The sequence below is a fragment of the Furipterus horrens genome, unplaced genomic scaffold (genome assembly GCF_987537825.1).
Source record: "Furipterus horrens unplaced genomic scaffold, mFurHor1.1.pri manual_scaffold_3, whole genome shotgun sequence".
Lineage (NCBI taxonomy): Eukaryota > Metazoa > Chordata > Mammalia > Chiroptera > Furipteridae > Furipterus > Furipterus horrens.
In genome coordinates this window covers 4,469,887-4,488,895 of record NW_028327173.1, presented here as the reverse complement: position 1 = coordinate 4,488,895, position 19,009 = coordinate 4,469,887, and the positions used below count along the sequence as shown (strand labels likewise).

The following is a 19,009-nucleotide window of genomic DNA, read 5'->3' as shown; positions in this document are numbered from 1 at the left end:
GTCATTTTTCATAGCACTAAACATCAAGTTAAGGTTGTCTACCTTTTCTATTTTTTAAAAAATAGAATGTCATTTCTTTTATGAAGTGTTGGTGAGGTCAGGAGGCAGTTACTTTTAATGAGCTTCCTTCGCAAAATAAAAAGAAGTTGGCACTCTCATACCTGTTTCTCAGAAGTTTTATCCTTCAGACTTAATTTTAGTGATGTTTATTTTCACAAAATACTCATTTTGTCAAGTTTAGTGAATATTCATTATATTCAAGTTGCTGTCCTGCAGCCAGCCCTCGGGTGCTCACGGACAAGGGGGCCCAGGCTCGGGGAGGCGGCCCGGCTCGTCCACGGCAGAGCCTGTGCGCACGGGGGCGAGGCCGGAACGGGGAGGCGGTGAGGGCGGCCTCGGGGCTGGGGGGTACGTGGCCTCTGGGTGGTAAGGCCGCAGCCGCAGGCAGGAGAAGGGCGCCGAGGAGCAGCGCGCTGGCCGTCTCGCTGGCATAAGTCAGAGCCACGGGAGAACGGCCTCCTGGGACAGCGCTGTGTGGAGGGAGTCGCACAGGGCTGGTCTTTGTTCTGTTGGCCTTGAGGGGCCTTCCATGATGTGGAGGGGCCGGTAGCAAGGACAGACCCTGGCCCTGGGAGGGCGGGGACAGGCCCTCCAAGTGGAGGTGGGGACCAAAGGTAGGATCTGCGGGTGGCTGAGGTCAGCCGCTAGAGCAGCGTCGAGCTTAGGAAACCTCATTACGGTTTTGCGTGAAAGGAAAACACACTGAGTGTGTTCCAGGTCCTTTGCAGTGCACAAATGTAGCGGTAGTAATTGTAAAAAAAACTGTTGTTGATCTGCCCAGCCGGGATTTTACTTTCCCGAGGGGGTGGGGAGTTGCTCATTCAGGAGCATCTTCACGAACGTCTTCGAGTGACCTCGTTGTTACAGTGAGTGAAACCCAGGAGACCACGTACTTCCAGAGCCTTCCCTTCCGCCGCTTCCCTTCGCTTTTCCCCAGGACTGGAGCTGGACGTGGGGGTGGGGGGCAGGTTGCCTTCCCCAGAGCAGGCTGTCCCCCCATCGGGCTCCCTCGTGGGCGGCGTGGCAGGGCCAGTGCCCGCAGGAGGCTGTGCTTCTGTGTGGCTGCCAGCGCGCCCTCGCTCCACGGCGGCAGAGCCGCAGACACTGCCGGGCCCCTTTAGGGACTCGGGATGCGGCTGGTTCACAAGAGAAGGAGCCGGGAGATCACCGCTTTAATTACCGCAGTGGCTGCCGGAGGACCACCAGTTGCCTGCTGGGAAGAGGAGTGTGACGCTGGCGGCTCCTACCCAGTGTCTGGGTCCCACCTCGGGTGTTCTGAGCAGTCGTCAGAGCCAGCCTGGAGTCCTCGGGGGGTGACAGGAAAGAGGGACTTGCATAGGAGTTTGTGCCAGGAAAGCTCCCTGATTTTGCTTCACTACCCTTGAATTAATTTTTACCAAGAAACAATGTGGCCAATTCCAAGGCAGGGCGGTCGTGGAAGTCAGAGGGCCGGGCTCAGCTGCAGCATCACAGCGCTGCTGTCCGGGCGGCTCTGCCCCGGGGCATGTCTCAGTCCTCCACGGGCGTCTGGGGACTGGCTCCCTTAGCAAGTCTCGCTTCCTCGGGGTCCTGGCTTGAGGATAGAGTCTGAGGAGCAGCCCTCTGCTGTGTTTCCTTCTCCCTCCCGCCCCTGCCGGGTTCAGGCCCTTGTTGCATTGCTTTCTGGAACTTCTTTTTGGAAACAAATACCTTAAAATTTTTTGAGGGGCATTGGGGGATCCCTCCATTCTATCCAGAAAGTGAAAGTGATAGATTTCTTTACCCTCTTTATCTGGACCACCCCCGAGGAGCCAGGTGGTAACTGAAGTACATTCTTCAAAACAAGGCCTTGCATAGAGATCATTTAGCCTGTGCTTTCTCTACATATTAATGTTAAAGTACTCATTTGGCATCAGAACAGTTAATATATGTCTTGAAGAATTAAGAGGCTGTCTTCTAAATGCTCACTTTCTAACCCTGCAGTGGGGTGTGTCAGGTGTGTGCCGAGGTGCATGTGCCAGCTCTGCCACATGGCGGGGGGTCCTGCCCCATCGCATAATTGCATCCTCTCCACCTGAAGGGCCTGAAAATAGCTTCAGAGAGGTATGTGTATTTATAGGGCCATTATCCACGAGGCGCTTCCACACCTGCCTCCCTGTCTCCCATCTCCTCTCTGCCCTCTTTTTAGTAGCCTGGGCTTGGCCCACAGAGGGTGCGGAGAAGAAATCAGCTGTAGCTTTCCCTCTCGGCAGTGAGGGGCCTCTGTCGGGTACCTTTTGAGGCTGGCACCCAGGTACTCCCTGCATGCAGGGACCCAGATTAGATCGCTCCTTCCTGCATCGCCATTCTTACTTGTGTAAGGAGGGGACACTTCCTCAGCGTAACTGTAAGACCAGTGGCCACCGTTTTTCCTGCCAGGCACAGAACCGTGTTGTGAGCATGGAGGGATAAAGGAATATCTGTACACTGACTTGCAAGAGGTGTGTGTATACAGGGGTATTTCTAAAAGAGGAAGTCTGCCTTGGCTTGTAAAGAGAAGACATGATGGTAGATGGCAGACTGCGGACACCCTGGACGCTGGGTGCTAGAGCATCGGGACCTCCTCTTCCGCCATGTATCCCAGGTGTCCAGGCTTCTGTGGGTGGTGTGGCAGCAGTATGTCATCATCACAAAAACGTGGACTTGGTCTTGGGTGGGCCCTTAGGCTTCTAGTAGGGGACCAGAGTCCTTTTCTTGCCTTCCCGTCGGCCCCCCAGAGGGTTCCTGTCTGAGCAGTGAGTGCTGGGCCAACGCAGAAGAGAACCGGGGCGCGGGCAGCCAGCTGCCGTGCTCGGGGCCACAGGCGCCCCCGCTTGCCGAGGATGAGCCTCTGGTACCCGCCGTGCCTCGCCACGTTCCCCTCGGCACTGTTCTGCGCTCTCGTCTCCCCCAGGCCCCTGAGAGGGAGGTGTGTGGTGTGTCTTCAGTTGAAACGAAGTTATTTCTAGTTGGGGAGGACGGGCGTGAACGAACAGTTGTGTTTGTGCCCCCTGTGTGCTGCCTGCAGCAGGAGGGAGGTCCCGCAGGCTGCCCGCTGCACCTGGGCCGGCAGCGCCCGCCTCCAGGGCCCAGCCCCCCACGTCTGCGTGCCACGCACCTCCAGTCTGTTGTTTACCTGAGCTGAAGCAGCGCGGGGCGCAGGCCATCCCAGCAGACCCTCCCTGAAGCGGGTCCTGCCTGAAAGGCCGCCGCAAGGCCTGAGCGCGTCAGCCGGCTCGCCCAGGCAGCGGGACCGTGGAGGGGGCCCGCCCTGGTCTGCTCTGTGTGGGGTGAACTTGGTGGGCTCGGGCTAACCTGGGGAGGTACTGAGGAGGGGGCGGAGGAGCCGTCCCCCCTAATGACCCCAGGATTGGCCCACGCTCGAGCTGTCTGCTGGTGCCCGGGGCCCTCGTCAGCCCGACGCGTCTCTGGGTCTCATTTTCTCTCTCCTCCCGGCCCCAGCCCGCTGGACAGGGCGCTGAGCCGAGCAGCTTTTCTGCCCTCACTCCTCTCTGCACGGCACCACCCACCCTGTTTTTGTTTTGTTGGAAAATCTGAGAGACCTGGTGGTGCCTAGTTCTCCGCACCCGGCTGAGAGGGTGCCCGGGGGCCACAGGGGGAAGGGGGCTGCTGCCTAAATCCAGGAGCCAGTCTCTCATTGCCGGTGGCTTCCTTCACGTGACCTGTCGGTGAAATACAGAGGACCCACTAGCACCAGAAAGGACAGGGAAAGGCGCTGGGTGGGGGGAGGACCTGCTGAGTATAGACCAGTGGGTTTGAGCGCTTGTCTTGGCAGGAGCCGCGGCCACGGTGCTGGCGAGTGGGGCGGCCCCGCCCCTCTCTTCCCTCTGCCCAGGCGCTAAGCCGGTTTAGCTCCGTGTGCCACACGCAGTGACAGTTTTGAGATGCGCGGCGTGCGGACTGGGAGGCCTTGTTGTGAGATGTGGCGAGGGTGCCGGGAACAAAACGGTCATTATAGGCCGTGCGTGTCGACGGCGCCTCCACCTCTGTGTTTGCTTGCACGCAGGAGCAGGAGCTAATTTGCAAGGCTGCCTTTGCGGGGCTGCCGTAGGATCAATGGTTGCCTGTGTTAATGTTTCAGTAAGCTATTGATTTCCGCGGCAGCTTTTGTTCCCCGAATTTATGTGCCGTGGGTCTCTGCAGAACACACTATGCATGTTTGATTAAAGTTCAATTGACTTCGTTCCTGGTGTGGCTCAAGCGACTTCACTCCCTATTTGTAGAACCAGAGCTTTCCCTGACGTGTTCTTTTGTTTGTGCTCAAGACCTAGCCACCCATGCAGTCACCAATATGCTGTTTCTAATCCTCCTGGATTTGCTCCATTCCACCGTTTAATCCCTTCATAGACATAACAGGGGTTGAGAGGCAGCTCATAAAACCTGGCCTGGACTTTTTAGGGGGGTTCCATTTTATTGATGTATGGTCAGTGCACATGTATGTACCATAACAATATACCCACCTTAAGTATGCAGCTGAGCCAGTTTTGACAGCTGTGTGAGTCCATGTAAATACCGCCACTGATTTACAGGATATCCCCATCACCCCAAAAGCGTTCCTGGCGTCCTGCTCTCCAGACTCCGGGCGACCACTAACTTCCTGTTTGTGACCACAAGTTTGCCTTTCCTGGAACGGGGTCATGCAGTGTGTACCCTTTGGTCTGGCTGCCTGCACTGAACACAGTGCTTTCAGACTCAGCCGTGGGGTGAGTCAGGGTCTGTTACTTTTCCCTGCCGGGTAGTATTCCAGTGAGTGGGTGCGCCAGTGTCACTGCTGCCCGGCCCGGGCCGTCCGGGTCGCTCCTGTGAGCAAGTGTGTACAGGCCCTTGCGTGAGAACCTGTTCATTTCTCTTGGGTAGATACCCAGGAGTAGAATAATCGCTGGGTCGTGTAAATGTTCAGCTTTCTAAGAACTGCCAAACAGCTTTTTTTAATGGTTTAATCATTCTACATTTCTAAGATGTGACTTACCCCGTTTTTCCTGAATCTTGACATTTATATTTTTTCATTTTCTCATCAGCTAACTTCAGACTTACAGAGGAGGGAGGGTCCTCTGGCTGGATCATTTTGGTCTTGGCTCTCAGGTGATGGAATCTCTTCTCGTCCTGTTCTTTTCAAAAAGCTGTTACTTAAATGGTGACAGAAGGTTAATGTTACTTTCAGCAGTAGGTTTCTTTTCCATGTCCCAATTTTCTCCCATGGGGACGGGGGCAGGGCTAAAGGGTTAGAGTTGAGAGCCTGGGCTTTTCCTGAGCCTTCTTCCTGTCCAGTGTCTAGTGTTGGGCCAGTCTTGTAGCTTTGCTGAACTCTGGCTCTCCCTGTTGTAATCCGCAAGTTATGCCATCTTTTAAAACCATTTAAATTCTTTCAAAACATTTATACAAGGGGGGACCCCCAAAAAACAGAATTGTCTTCTTGAGGGCAGGCCCCTTGTAGTATAGGCTCCTCCTGCTGGGCGGGTGTTCTAGGAGCCCATCGGTATCGGTGCACTGGCTGGTGTTGGTGTGAGAGGCTGCATTGGGCTTCAGTGGACTTTTTAAGACTTTCTACACGTTTGCCCATTTCATGATGGGCGATTTACGGGCGCTCCTGCCCACCCCGCGCTGAGTGTGCAGCAGTGTTTGACCGTAAACAGCGTGACCCCTGTGCCCCACCCTCCCTAGTCACCTGATCTCAACCTGAGCGATCATTTGTTTCCCTGGATGAGAAAAGACCCAAAGGGAAAGGTTTGCTGATGTGGAAGAGGTGAAACAAAAAACGGCAGAAGCACTGATGGGCCTCAATATCGACGAGTTCAGAAACTGCTTTGAGCCTTGGAAAAAACATCTTGACAGGCACATTGCATCACATGGAGAGGTACTTGAAGGTGACTGAAGTTTAAACATGTAAGGATAGATACACAAGTTTTTATAAATAAATTCCGGTGTGGGGGGTTCCCCCCTTGTATTCGAGAAATGGGAGTAACCCCTGGTAACCATGTGAGGCTGCGCCGTGTTACAGACCAGGGCTGTGCAGAAATGCCAGGGTGGCGGAGCAGCTCAGCGGTGAGCCTGACGCCTGACAGGCACTGGGCCCTCCCGCCCAGCCTTCTCTCCCACTTGTGTTGCCTCCCACCTCCTGTAGCTTCTCGTGTTCTCTTGGAGTCCAGGTCTCTGTCCCCATGGGCCCACAGCGGCTCCCACTGAAGGAGGGCAGGGAGGAGTCCCTTTGGGTCCTCTCGCGCTTCTTTCCGGAAGCCTTCGGGTTGCGCTCTGGCTTTAGTGCGCCGGTCGCCCCTTGGAACTGATGAGCGCGCCACCCTAACAAAGTGTTTGAGGGCTGACAGTGACGTGCCTTGGTTTCTGTCCTGTATTTTTTCGTAGGAAAGCCAGAGCCAGATCAGTTTGGTGTCAGCACACATCTTAATCCCCTACTGGATTTATGAGGCGGTTCCCTCCAGCCGGCCAGCACCAAAAGATCAGCATAGACAGATGACATTGCAGGGCAGGAGGGGAGGCAGGAAGGAGGCAGGAGCCAGGAGGTTCTGAGATCGTGGCCTTAGGGGCTCGGGATGCCCCCGTCCCCACAGGGACGTTGAGCCTGCTTTTGTAGACTGTCGCGGTAGGCAGACAAGCCAGAAATTCAAGGGCAAGTCCTACATTCTCCCTGTCGTTCAGTTATCATCTCATGGAACCAGAAAGGGGCCAGGATGGGTGTGTGCACGTGTGGACGTCTGCGTGTTTGTCCGTGGTGGCTGGCTCCTGGCCTCTTTGGCCCGGGGCCGGGCTTCATCTGTTAAGTATTTGCGGTCACTAGCATTTTGTTAAGTGGCGTTTGGGAAGAAGCACATCTGCAGCTCCAAAGAGATGCACTCTGTGTGTGCGTGCTGACCCTTTAAGGCTCTGCTGGCAGCTGCGGTCTCCGCCTCAGAAAACTCACGGACAGACTCCAGCTCTTGAGTTGTGAGTGCTCAGCGTACAGACATTACCTGCTTTGCAGGAGCCAGTTTCCCACCAAAAGCCTGCCCACTTCTCTACCAGCCTACCTGTCCTCGTGTTCCAGGTCTCTGGAGGGTGGTTTGTGAGGCCTCGTCCGCCTGGGCACTCCGTCCGCACTAGGGTTTGCTGCGTGGTGTCTGCCCCTTCGCCTACGTCAGCCCTCCCAGCACCAGCATTCCCAGCTGGATTGCAGGTCACTGGGGAACAAAATCTTACCTTTCTTGGCTCCCTCATTCACGAGGCAGTGAGCCTTCCATGGGCCACAGCAGGGCTCCCGCCCGGTGGCCCCCACCCTGGGCTGCGGGTTCGCCAGGGTGGCCTCCCAGGGTACAGTCGTCTGCCGAGTTAATTGACTTTCCACAGTATTTATTTAATTAGAGAAGATCAATGTGATCTCTACTCTCGCTGCTTTAAGTGGTTTTTTTTAAGTGAAAGATATTTTATCTTGGGGTGTTTGTTTTAAGAAATCGGTCTTTTGTCAACCAGGGTGAGCTGTCATTCACCCATTCGTGTGCCTGCTGTCCCTGGAGGTTGCGGTGCCAGAAGTGCTGTGTCGTTTTTAAAGCTGCCTTGCCCCTCTCTGCTGGGCCATGGGAAGGGGAGGACCTTCTGCCCTGAAGGCTGAAGGCTGACCTTCCGTCTGCACACCAGCACCACTGTCTGTCCCCTCGTGGTCTTCCCTGGTCAAGCCCCAGCCGTCGCCTCATTGCCTTGTGGACTTGGTGCCAGCTTGTCCCCCTGGGGGCACTCAGAGCAGAGGCTGTTGAGCAGTTTCCCTGGGTTTGGGGTTTCTCTTCTTCCTGGCCTCCGACCTGGCCCTCGCTGCCCCCCATCTCAGTTGTATCCTTGGTTGTTTCTGGAGTTGTCTGTCTGGCCAGGCATCTCCGTACCGCACCCTTTGTGCAGGGGTGCGCGTGTACATACACACACACACACACACACACACACACACACACACAGGGCAAGAATTGCCGGTGCGCTTCCAGTGCTCAACGGTGGTGGCGCCTGGCAGAGAGAGGGCCCCCACAGGTGCTTGTTGAATGAATGGATGTCCTTGATGTCTGGAAGTGATGCTCTGCGGGGCTGAGGCGACAGGCCCCATCTGCCCAGCTTCTGGGCAGCTCAGCAGTTGTGTCTTGAACAAGCCTGTCGCGGCTCTAGAAGCGAACTGTTCTCTGTCCTGGTCTCCAGTGTGGCTGTTACAAACCCAGCTTCTGCTCCCAACAGAGGGGACAGAGAAAAGCCAGGTCCCTCTGGGCAGCCCCCTCACAGCCAGCCCTTCTTCCCTGCAGGGGGAACTGATCACCTTCTATTACTACTGGAAGAAAACCCCGGAGGCGGCCAGCTCCCGGGCCCACCGCAGGCACCGCAGGCAGGCTGTGTTCCGAAGGATCAAGACCCGCACTGCGTCCACGCCCGTCAACACACCTTCCAGGCCCCCCTCCAGCGAATTCTGTAAGTGGAGGACTCTTCACACCCACACACATGTGTCCCAGTTGCAGGTGTGAGCGGATGACCCAGGGAACCATGTGCACACGTGTGTGTGTGTGCGCGCGCACAGCACGGCCTGAGTGTTACACCGACTAGGGAGTTGGTAGGAGAGCTTTACAAATCATTGTTCATTTACGTTTTCGAGACCTCTGTATCCTTTTAAGTTTTTGAAAAATCTTAAGTCTTGGCCTTGGCCTGAGGTGTCTTGATAACTTCAGAGGAACGTTTCCACTTAGTTTTAATTGCACTTATATTGCGGTAGCGGTAAGGTCAGATTCACAGTTTTTCTTTCTCATTCTACTTTACCAAGGTCCTCCTCTTGGTCCCAGTGTGCTGTGCTGTGTGCAGTGAAACCCGCATCCGTTAGCCCCCTAAGACTAGGAGGCAGCAGTACTGCCTTCCAGTTCTGTCCTGGCCTAGGGCGTGGACAGGAAGTGATCTAGTCACCCAAGGTGGGTGGGTGGCACCCAGCAGAGAGGCAGGTCCTCAGGATGCCTGGATGTGTTAGAAGGGCATCCTGGGTGCTCGTCACCCTGTTCAAATTCAGCGCTTGGGGGTATCAGGACCCACCACCCAGGTTTCAGGTGTGACACCAGCCCCCAGCAATTTCGCAGGGCAGGCCCTTGGGTACCCCTGCCACGCGTGCACACACACGCACGCACGTTCATCGTTCTGATGGCCGGCCCTGCGGAATTCAGTGTCCCACCTCAGCCCACTGGGTCCCTCTGACTGGCGGGCCAGAGCTGGGGGCAGGCCGAGTGTGACGGCCTCCTCCACCCTCTTGTGTGCCTGCCGTGCCCAGTGGACCTGAGCTCTGCCAGCGAGGACGACTTCGACAGCGAGGACAGCGAGCAGGAGCTGAAGGGGTACGCCTGCCGCCACTGCTTCAGCACCAGTGAGTGGGGCTCTGACACCTGCGTTGTGCGTCGGGGCGCTGGGGAGGGTGGGAGATGTCACTCCCGTCACTCCGCTGTGAGCAGTCAGTACAGAGTGCGGACTGGTGTGCAGGACAAACTTCCTTGAGGCTGGGACCGGGGCACCAGCTGTCGCCTCCTCCTGGGTACCCTGAGATAAGTGGGGGAGTAAAAATTCCTGAGTCCCTCTCTTGCCCTGAGGGGGAGAGAGCAGGGCAGCACCAGCCCCTGCGCTGTGGGAGCGTCAGGTCTGTCCAGGCCCAGCATGCAGGCTCTCGTGCCAGGGCTGGTCGGGCCCCCCACCCAGAGGTTCCGAGGACGCTGGATTTTGAGGTTCCACCCCTGCCCTCTTCCCTCATGCAGCCTCCAAAGATTGGCACCACGGGGGCCGGGAGAACATCCTGCTCTGCACTGACTGCCGCGTCCACTTCAAAAAGTACGGCGAGCTCCCCCCCATCGAGAAGCCGGTGGACCCCCCACCATTTATGTTCAAACCTGTCAAAGAGGAAGAGGATGGGCTCAGTGGGAAACATAGCATGAGGACACGGCGGAGTCGAGGCTCGGTGAGTCCCCAGGGCCGGAGGACCCCAGCCCCGGCCCTCCTGACCACACCACCAGTTACTGGGGCGCTGGGGGCTGTGCCCAGCAGGAGGAGGACGGGCAGTGTTTCATTTTAGGTGGAGAAATAGACCCCGGAGGGCGAAGTGGTTTGCCCAGTGGCATTCGCTTTGCCTGTGGGGCTGAGAAGAGCCCCTGTTCTCGCTCTCCCTCTGCCTTGGCGAGTTGGTGGGGAGCGGGGGGCTGGCCCCGGTGTCTGCTCCGTGCAGGCTCTCCAAGTTCCTCAGACCTGCCTCTGGCCCTTGCCTGGGCATCTCTAGTATTGCATGGCTTTGCTCTTTGAAACTTAGAGGCATCTTTTAAAATGCTTGATCCAGTTTTAGAAATTTAAGGTACATTTTTTTACTCCCTGCATAGCGTCCTCCTTCCATAAGGAGACTGTTTTCCAGAGTGCAATGCGGCAGAGGCCTTAGGGAGCGAGGGTTTCCTGGGCCGGACACCGAGGGCACACCAGGGTCTTGCCCTGTGGTGCTGGCCTTCCCAGTGACCCTTGTAGGCAGGCGGGTGGCAGCACCCACCTCCCTGTGACCCTGGCATGCTCACCGCTCGGCCGCTGCATGCCCAGAGAGGCGCAGCTGGGCCAGCGTGAATCGGCACTTGGTGGTTTTGGGAGTTGAGCTACGTTACGGGACAGCTCTGGTGCTCCTGCGTGGGTCTGGGCCCAGGTGGCCCGTGTGGGGCCTGGCATTCATTCAGTCTCACCGGCGGTGGGTTTGGGTGGGCAGATGTCTACACTGCGCAGTGGTCGGAAGAAGCAGCCAGCCAGCCCTGATGGTCGCACGTCGCCCATCAATGAAGACATCCGCTCCAGCGGCCGGAACTCCCCCAGCGCTGCCAGCACCTCCAGCAATGACAGTAAAGCAGAGACCGTGAAGAAGCTGGCCAAGGTGAGGGGCTGGGGCTGGGGGGCGGGGGCTGCTCCACCCCACCCTCCCGTGCACACCCAGATTGCTGGAGTTGGTGTCCAGCTCCTGCAGACACGGGGCTGCAGGTCGTCCGTGGAGCCTTCCAGGGCACCAGCTTGCCCTAGCCTGGCACTAGCCTGGGGCCTGGAGAAAGAGGGTCCAGCTCAGCTCCCAGCACTGACCTTTGGGGGCACCCGAGGCCTCAGAGGGAGAGGGTGGAGGCAGGGGTGATTGGAGAGGCCCCCTCCTCCCAAAGGCAGATCACTCCCATCCCCAGACACTCGTTCCTTCCTGGCTCTGGCTCCCCCCTTGTAGAGCTTCCTTGCTTTTTGTAATAGAGCTCAGAAGTTGGGAGCAAGCCCTGACTGGTGTGGCTCAGTGGGTTGAGTGTCATCCCGAAAACGGAAAGGCCACTGGTTTGATTCCCAGTCAGGGCACGTACCTGGACTGTGGGCCAGGTCCCCAACTGGGGCCTCTGAGAGGCAACTGATCGATGTTTCTCTTGCACATCAGTGTTCCTTTCCCTCTCTTTCTCCCTCCTTCCTGTCCATCTAAAACTAAATCTTTATTAAAAAACGTGGGACAGGGTGTTAGCGCCCAGTCATTAGGCACCCCCACCCCGAGGCTGATGGGACACCCTCTCTTAGCCCGACCCTCCTGCGCGCTTTCCCACTGCAGAAGGTGAAGGAGGAGGCCACCTCCCCTCTGAAGAGCACCAAGCGCCAGCGGGACAAGGTGACCTCTGATACGGAGGAGGCCGACAGGGCCAGTTCCAAGAAGACGAAAACGCAGGTGAGGTTCATGGCTGGGCCTGCTGACTACAGCTGGTCGCTACTGCCGCTTGAGAAGCGTCTGGCTGATTGTCCCTGGGAGGTGGCAGTGCCCTGTCTCCCGGGGACAGGGCTGGGGCCAGGCTCTGGCCCGCCGGGCAGACTAGAGCATCCTTCCTCCACTCTCTGGCCTCAGGAAATCAGCCGGCCCAACTCACCTTCCGAAGGTGAGGGAGAGAGTTCCGACAGCCGCAGTGTCAACGATGAGGGCAGCAGTGACCCCAAAGACATCGACCAGGACAACCGCAGCACGTCCCCCAGCATCCCCAGCCCCCAGGACAATGAGAGTGACTCGGACTCCTCGGCCCAGCAGCAGACCCTGCAGGCGCAGCCCCCAGCCCTGCAGGCTCCCAGTGGGGCTGCCCCAGCTCCCTCCACGGCCCCACCGGGAGCCCCGCAGCTTCCCGCACCGGGGCCCACGCCCTCCACGGCTGCGTCACAGGGCTCGCCCTCAGCCTCCCAGCCCGCGAGCCAGGCTCCGGCAGGCCCTGCTTCCCACGCGCATATCCAGCAGGCCCCTGCACTGCATCCACAACGGCTGCCCTCCCCGCATTCCCCGCTGCAGCCCCTGAGCGGGCCGGCTGGCCAGCCGTCGACCGCCCCCCATGCGCAGCCCCCGCTGCACGGCCAGGGCCCTCCCGGCCCTCACAGCCTGCAGGCCGGGCCCCTGCTGCAGCCCCCGGGCCCGCCCCAGCCGTTCGGCCTCCCTCCGCAGGCCTCCCAGGCGGCGGCCCACCCTCACGCCGCCCTGCAGCCCCCAGCCTCCCAGGCGGCGCTGCAGCCTCAGCAGCCGCCCCGGGAGCAGCCGCTGCCGCCGGCTCCCCTGGCCATGCCGCACATCAAGCCCCCGCCCACCACGCCCATCCCGCAGCTGCCCGCGCCGCAGGCCCACAAGCACCCGCCTCACCTCTCAGGGCCCTCCCCGTTCTCCATGAACGCCAACCTCCCGCCCCCGCCGGCGCTGAAGCCGCTGAGCTCCCTGTCCACCCACCACCCGCCTTCCGCGCATCCCCCGCCCCTGCAGCTCATGCCCCAGAGCCAGCCCCTGCCCTCCTCCCCCGCCCAGCCCCCTGTGCTGACCCAGAGCCAGAGCCTGCCCCCTGCTGCTGCCTCCCACCCCCCCGCGGGCCTCCATCAGGTGCCCCCGCAGCCTCCGTTCGCTCAGCACCCGTTCGTTCCTGGGGGCCCTCCTCCGATCACGCCTCCGTCCTGCCCCTCTACGTCCGCTCCACTCGCGGGCCCTGGCCCATCGGCCCCGCTACCCTGCTCGGCGGCCGTTCCTTCAGGAGGCGGCACCTCTGGCGGGGCAGCCTGCCCACTGCCCGCTGTCCAGATCAAGGAAGAGGCTCTGGATGAGGCCGAGGAGCCCGAGAGCCCCCCGCCGCCCCCGAGGAGCCCGTCCCCTGAGCCCACTGTGGTGGACACCCCCAGCCACGCCAGCCAGTCAGCCAGGTAACGCTGCGAGAATGCGGCCGGCTCCGGGCAGGCCTCAGCCTCGGGAGGGCCCCCGGGACAGACGCGGTCTTTCTTTAGGTTCTACAAACACCTGGACCGGGGCTACAACTCATGTGCACGGGCAGACCTGTACTTCATGCCGCTGGCGGGGTCAAAACTGGCCAAGAAGAGGGAGGAGGCCATCGAGAAAGCCAAACGGGAGGCCGAGCAGAAAGCCCGAGAGGAGCGGGAGCGGGAGAAGGAGAAGGAGAAGGAGCGCGAACGGGAGCGGGAGCGCGAGCGGGAGGCTGAGCGCGCGGCCGTGAGTGCTCAGCCCCGGGCAGGCGGGCGGCCCGTGTGCAGGCGGGGACACTGGCCATGCCACCTGGGGGACACTGGGGCCACGCTGCTCTGGGTGAGGCTGTCCAGTCTGTTGTCACAGCAGCGGGAGGATCGGGTGTCGTCTGAGGTCCATCCCGGGCCTTTCAGAGATGGCCTCCCCCTCCCCCTCCCCCAGAGGCTCGCCGTGCGCCCCGTCTTGGCCCGGCTGGGCCAGGCTGATGGGCAGCGGCGTGGCGGGCAGGCCTGTAGGTTTGTGTGTCTCGGGTAGCTGGAGGGAAATGAAGAGAAGCTGAAGCGGAGGAAAGCCAGGCACTGGGGGCACTGACCGCCATAGCGGCGCCCCTGGCCGCGCTGCCCATGGCGTGCTCGTACGCGGGGCCACCCTGCACCTGACTGTGTGGTGGGGGGGCCCCCTGCCATGCGGTGCCTTGTCACAGGTACACGAGCCCGTCTAGGACGGAAGGGAAGTTCTGGGCACAGAGGAGACTGCCACAGCGGGTCTAGACCTCGTCCGCGTCGCAGACCATTGCCAGGCCCACGTGTCGCTTGGGGTTGGGGTAGTGGGACTGAGCTGGCTGGTCAGTGCAGGGCAGCCGCAGAGCAGGGTTCACCTGGGCCAGGGGACAGTAGGCAGCTGGCGCCTGTTCCTCACACCCTCCTTTCCTTCAGCAGAAGGCCTCCAGCGCAGCTCATGAAGGCCGCCTCAGCGACCCCCAGCTCGGGGGTCCCGGCCACATGCGGCCATCCTTCGAGCCACCACCAACCACCATTGCTGCTGTGCCCCCGTATATCGGGCCCGACACCCCCGCCCTGCGGACTCTGAGCGAGTACGCCCGGCCCCACGTCATGTCGCCCACCAACCGCAACCACCCCTTCTACATGCCCCTCAACCCTGCCGACCCGCTGCTAGCCTACCACATGCCCGGCCTCTACAACGTCGACCCCGCCATTCGCGAGCGGGAGCTCCGGGAGCGAGAGATCCGGGAGCGGGAGATCCGAGAGCGGGAGCTGCGAGAGAGGATGAAGCCGGGCTTCGAGGTGAAGCCCCCCGAGCTGGACCCCCTGCACCCAGCCACCAACCCCATGGAGCACTTCGCCCGGCACAGCGCCCTCACCATCCCCCCGACTGCGGGCCCCCACCCTTTTGCTTCTTTCCACCCGGGCCTGAACCCCTTGGAGAGGGAGAGACTGGCCCTGGCGGGCCCCCAGCTGCGGCCCGAGATGAGCTACCCTGATAGACTGGCGGCCGAGCGGATCCACGCCGAGCGCATGGCGTCTCTGACCAGCGACCCTCTGGCCCGACTGCAGATGTTCAACGTGACCCCGCACCACCACCAGCACTCACACATCCACTCGCACCTCCACCTCCACCAGCAGGACCCCCTGCACCAAGGTGGGTGCCCCGGCGGACTCGGGGAGCCCTGCAATCGGGCTCTCGGGGGGCAGGGGGCGCAGGGCGCACAGAGACGGAGCCGGGACTGTCCTGTCCCAAACGAGCCCCAGTTCATCTCACGCTGCTCAGCCTGTGCCAAGGAATCATGTTGTCACTTAACTTAAGGCAGCCTTTATCTCTGGTCAGCCCCTCAGCCTCCCAGAGCTGCTAGTCCCCTGAAGCCCTGCAGCCTGGGCAGAGGGGCCAGGGGACAGCCCTGCCCCTGCCCCCAAGTTGACGGCTGTTCCTGCAGCCTGGGACCAGGGCCTTCTGTGGGGTCCTGTGGTGCAGCCTGCAGGCATGACTCCCGTGGCCTGGCCTCTGTGCCAGGGGAAAGGACGGCTGATAGAACAGGGCCCGGGGGGAGGGCAGCCCCTGCCTTCCTACCTGTGTCCCCAGCCCTGACAGGTGGTCCCAGGGGAGCCAAGGAGCTGTCACATTGGCCCCGTGGCCCTGACACCTGGAAGCCTCAGTGTAACTAACCAGCAGGCTGCCTCGGTGCCGTAAGGGATAGTCACTTGGCGAGTGTCTGCTGAGCACTTGCAGTGTGCGGGCACCATGGCGACTGTGGGGAATGGTCAGTGTTCTGGAGGGAAGCTAAGCAGAGACAGGGAGCTGGGGCGGTACTGTCGTCATGGAGGGCTGTGGAAAAGCCTTACCAGGAAGGTAACCTCTGAGCAAAGACTTGCTGGCGAGTGGGTGACTCATGGGAAAGAGCATCTCTAGGCAGAGGGAGAGCAAGTGCAGACTCCTGAGTCAGCAGACGACGGCAGGGAGGAGAGCGCCCAGTCGCGCTGAGCCCCATCCCTGCCCACGGGAGGCTGCTCCCTCCCGCGGGTTCTGTCGGTGAAGGGCCCGAGGGGGCCGCCTGGACAGGGACCGCTGGCTGGGGCAGGGCTGGAGCGGCCGTGAGGTTCCTGTGGACGGAACAGGCCCGGGTGGGCCTGGGCGGTCAGCCAGGTGGGCTCTGCTGACCCAGGGGTCTGGTCCTAGCAGGGGCGCCGGGGGCGGGAGGAGGAGACAGCCAGCTCTTCACTTCTCTTCTACTCTCCGCGAAAGCGCCGGAGGGCAGACACTTTGGGTCGGGTTCATGGGGGTCATGCCACCAGAGGCCAGCCTGGTGAGGGGGAAGTGACCAGTGGTTCAGCCAGGAAGGAAGACGCCACGGAGCCCTGCAGTCCCTGCAGCCCCGTGTCTGCACTTCCGCCCCGTGTTTCAGGTTCAGCAGGCCCGGTCCACCCTCTGGTTGACCCCCTGACCGCCGGCCCTCACCTGGCTCGCTTTCCCTATCCCCCTGGCACCCTCCCTAACCCTCTGCTGGGACAGCCCCCCCATGAGCACGAGATGCTTCGTCACCCAGTTTTTGGTAAGAACGTACCTGGGGAAGGAAGGTTGGCAGGATGGTCTGACGGCCTGTTCACTCGCGTGTTCAGCAGATGCACCCCTAGAGCCGGTGGCGGGGTGGGGGGCGCAACAAGCATGTAACCAAACCCAGGGGAGAACAGTGGGCAGGGAACGAGGAACAGGCTCCAAACTGAAATCGGGAGCCTGGGAAGGGCGGTCTCTGAAGAAGCAGCAGGCTGAGGGGGAGGGCAGGCCCCATCTCCCGCGCCCCTTTCCCCCAGAGGAGGCCTGATAAGGAGACGGTTTTGTGTCTGCAGGCACCCCCTACCCCCGAGACCTGCCAGGGGCCATCCCTCCCCCCATGTCCGCTGCACACCAGCTGCAGGCCATGCATGCCCAGTCCGCGGAGCTGCAGCGGCTGGCCATGGAGCAGCAGTGGCTGCACGCACACCCCCACATGCACGGCAACCACCTGCCAAGCCAGGAAGATTATTACAGGTGAGGCGGCGGGGCCTGGGGGGCGGGCCACTGAGCCGGCCTGATGACTGCCAACACCCCCCCCACAGCTGTGCCCACGGCGCTCCCCGCTATCAGCAGGCGCCGGGCTCCTGTGGCCCTAGGGGGGCCCCCATATCGACCTCTTGGTGGGAGGGAGAGGGGAGGGCCAGCTGCGTGGGAGGCAGCGTGGGTCTGCCCACCCAGGCCTGGTGCTGAGTCCTCTTTCCTGTCTTTCTTTTCAGTCGACTGAAGAAAGAAGGTGACAAGCAGTTATAAGTTATTTATTTGTTAATGCTGGCTGTGGAAACCCTAGTTCTTGGGGGGATAAACAGGACTTTTTACATACCAGTAGGAGCTGCAAAAGCAAAGAGAGTATCTTCTAAAGATGTCTTTATATATTTAAAAACCCCACAACTAAAAGTGTATCCGCATAATAGTGTTTGTTCGTAGAGAGGATTCCTTGAGACTGGTTTGGGGCTCCCTGCATGACAGTCCCCCAGAAACTTGGCGAGTCCTGGACTGGACTGAACATCCAGAAAGCTTCCCAGCAATCTCGGGGTCTGGCTTTCGTTTCCTTCCCTCCCTCGGCTTCTCAGTAGGTGCTAGGATGCAGTCCCACCCTTCGCCATGCGCACAGACGCACGCGGTCCCATGTGTCCCGAAGCCCACAGGTTTGCAGGTAGGCGGCGTCTGAGTTTGGAATCTGAGAGCTGTAATTTTTAAAGAATCTTTTATTTTACTACATCGTCAGAAATCTTCATAATCTGAGGACACTGCAGCACAGCTTCTTACGTCTGTAAATAATTTTAGAGCAACCTTTTTTTCTTTCCACAAACTACTGTTCTGATCTATTTTTTCCAGCCATGTCACTAATTGTGAATTCCTACCAGCTATTGACAGAATACAGAGTTGATTTTTTAATAAAAAGTTATATATAATTATCCCTTTAATTAAAGGGAGCAGATGGGCGTTACTAATTACAAACAGGCAAAAGCTTGGGACTGAGTTGGTCGCAGCAATGAGCACCCAGGGGTTTGCAGGGACAGTGTTACAGACTTTCCGTTTTGCTGCTTTGGTTCTTCACTTCCGTCTGTTCCGAGCTTGTGCTTTGCCAGCGGCGCAGACACCTGCCCGGTCGCACCTTGTCCCTCCGCCCTGGGGGTGCAGGGGTTCAGTGTGCACCGCTCTGTTCTGCGGGCTAGAAAGCACATGTTTCTGTGTGTCTGGTTGTAGATTTCCTTATAGACTTCTATGCACACATCTTTGATTGTTCTGGACGGACTGCCTTTCTTAATACTCTGACAACTGCATAACATTTCTAGAAAATTCAAGAAAATGATTCTTTACAAATGACCCAGCACACAGGCTTGCCAGAGGGGTCTGTCGGGAATCTTCCCCTTCGTGCGAGTTGTCCTGGGGTCTTGCGGTGAAGCCAGGATTTCCTCGCCTCGGTCGGGGGGCTGCTTTCCAGTGGGGAGACCCTAGAGCGGACGTGGTTGTGGGTGGTGGCTTGTGTGTCTACCCCAGGAGCAGGGTGACCCATGTCAGACTGCAGCCATCTGGGTGCCACCCTTCCTCCTGAAGCAGGAACAAGAGGGACAGCCACACATGTGGAGAGGGGCTCGGGCTGTCCTGCAGAGCCTCCCTCGACTCCCCGAGTTGCTGCAGAGGGCGGGTCGGTTCTGGAACTGTCTACACCTGTTTACGCCAGGGTGTGACCTCCTCAGTCCCTCCTCTCTGGCTCTTGAGGGCTGTTTCTGCCCTGGCGTGTGGTGGCCACATCCAGGAACGGTCAGGAAACAAAACGTCATTTCTGCGTCAGTGGGTGGGAAAGGCGTCCAGGACCCGAGCCACGTGGGTAGGAAGAGAGGCTGGTGCTGTGGCCCGCGAACCAGCAGGTGTGAGCTCCGATTTCAGTTCAGATTAATGCCTGCGCCGGGGCGTTTCCCGTCGCTGTTAAAACCACGTTTGGTGTCAGTTGGGACAGATAGAGGATTGTTCTGTTTGTTGAAAATGTTTGTAGTTTTTTCTTTCATTTACTTCCATTCCATTTCTGCCTTAAATTGAGCTCCTGGTGGGGAGACAGGCTCAGAGGGACGCTTGTCGCGCGCGGGGCCGCGTTGCCGGGGGCGCCACCCTCGCCCGTTT

The 19,009-nt window shown here is 59.5% G+C and overlaps 1 protein-coding gene across 2 annotated transcripts in view; it reads left to right on the top strand.

Annotated features, from left to right (window-relative positions):
• The window catches only part of RERE (arginine-glutamic acid dipeptide repeats), a 370,885-nt gene extending 352,212 nt beyond the window's left edge, over positions 1-18,673 (top strand). Inside the window, exons 13-23 of one of the 2 annotated variants that reach the window (XM_090268534.1) lie at positions 8,346-8,508; positions 9,347-9,439; positions 9,822-10,021; positions 10,802-10,963; positions 11,660-11,773; positions 11,948-13,263; positions 13,345-13,567; positions 14,257-14,980; positions 16,239-16,385; positions 16,681-16,861; positions 17,104-18,673. In XM_090268534.1, the coding sequence (XP_090124660.1) occupies positions 8,346-8,508; positions 9,347-9,439; positions 9,822-10,021; positions 10,802-10,963; positions 11,660-11,773; positions 11,948-13,263; positions 13,345-13,567; positions 14,257-14,980; positions 16,239-16,385; positions 16,681-16,861; positions 17,104-17,137 (3,357 nt within the window). In that variant the 3' untranslated portion in view covers positions 17,138-18,673. The remainder of the gene's footprint in view (positions 1-8,345; positions 8,509-9,346; positions 9,440-9,821; positions 10,022-10,801; positions 10,964-11,659; positions 11,774-11,947; positions 13,264-13,344; positions 13,568-14,256; positions 14,981-16,238; positions 16,386-16,680; positions 16,862-17,103) is intronic. The other variant, XM_090268533.1, reaches the window with a different exon arrangement.
• The last annotated feature ends 336 nt before the right edge of the window (positions 18,674-19,009 follow it).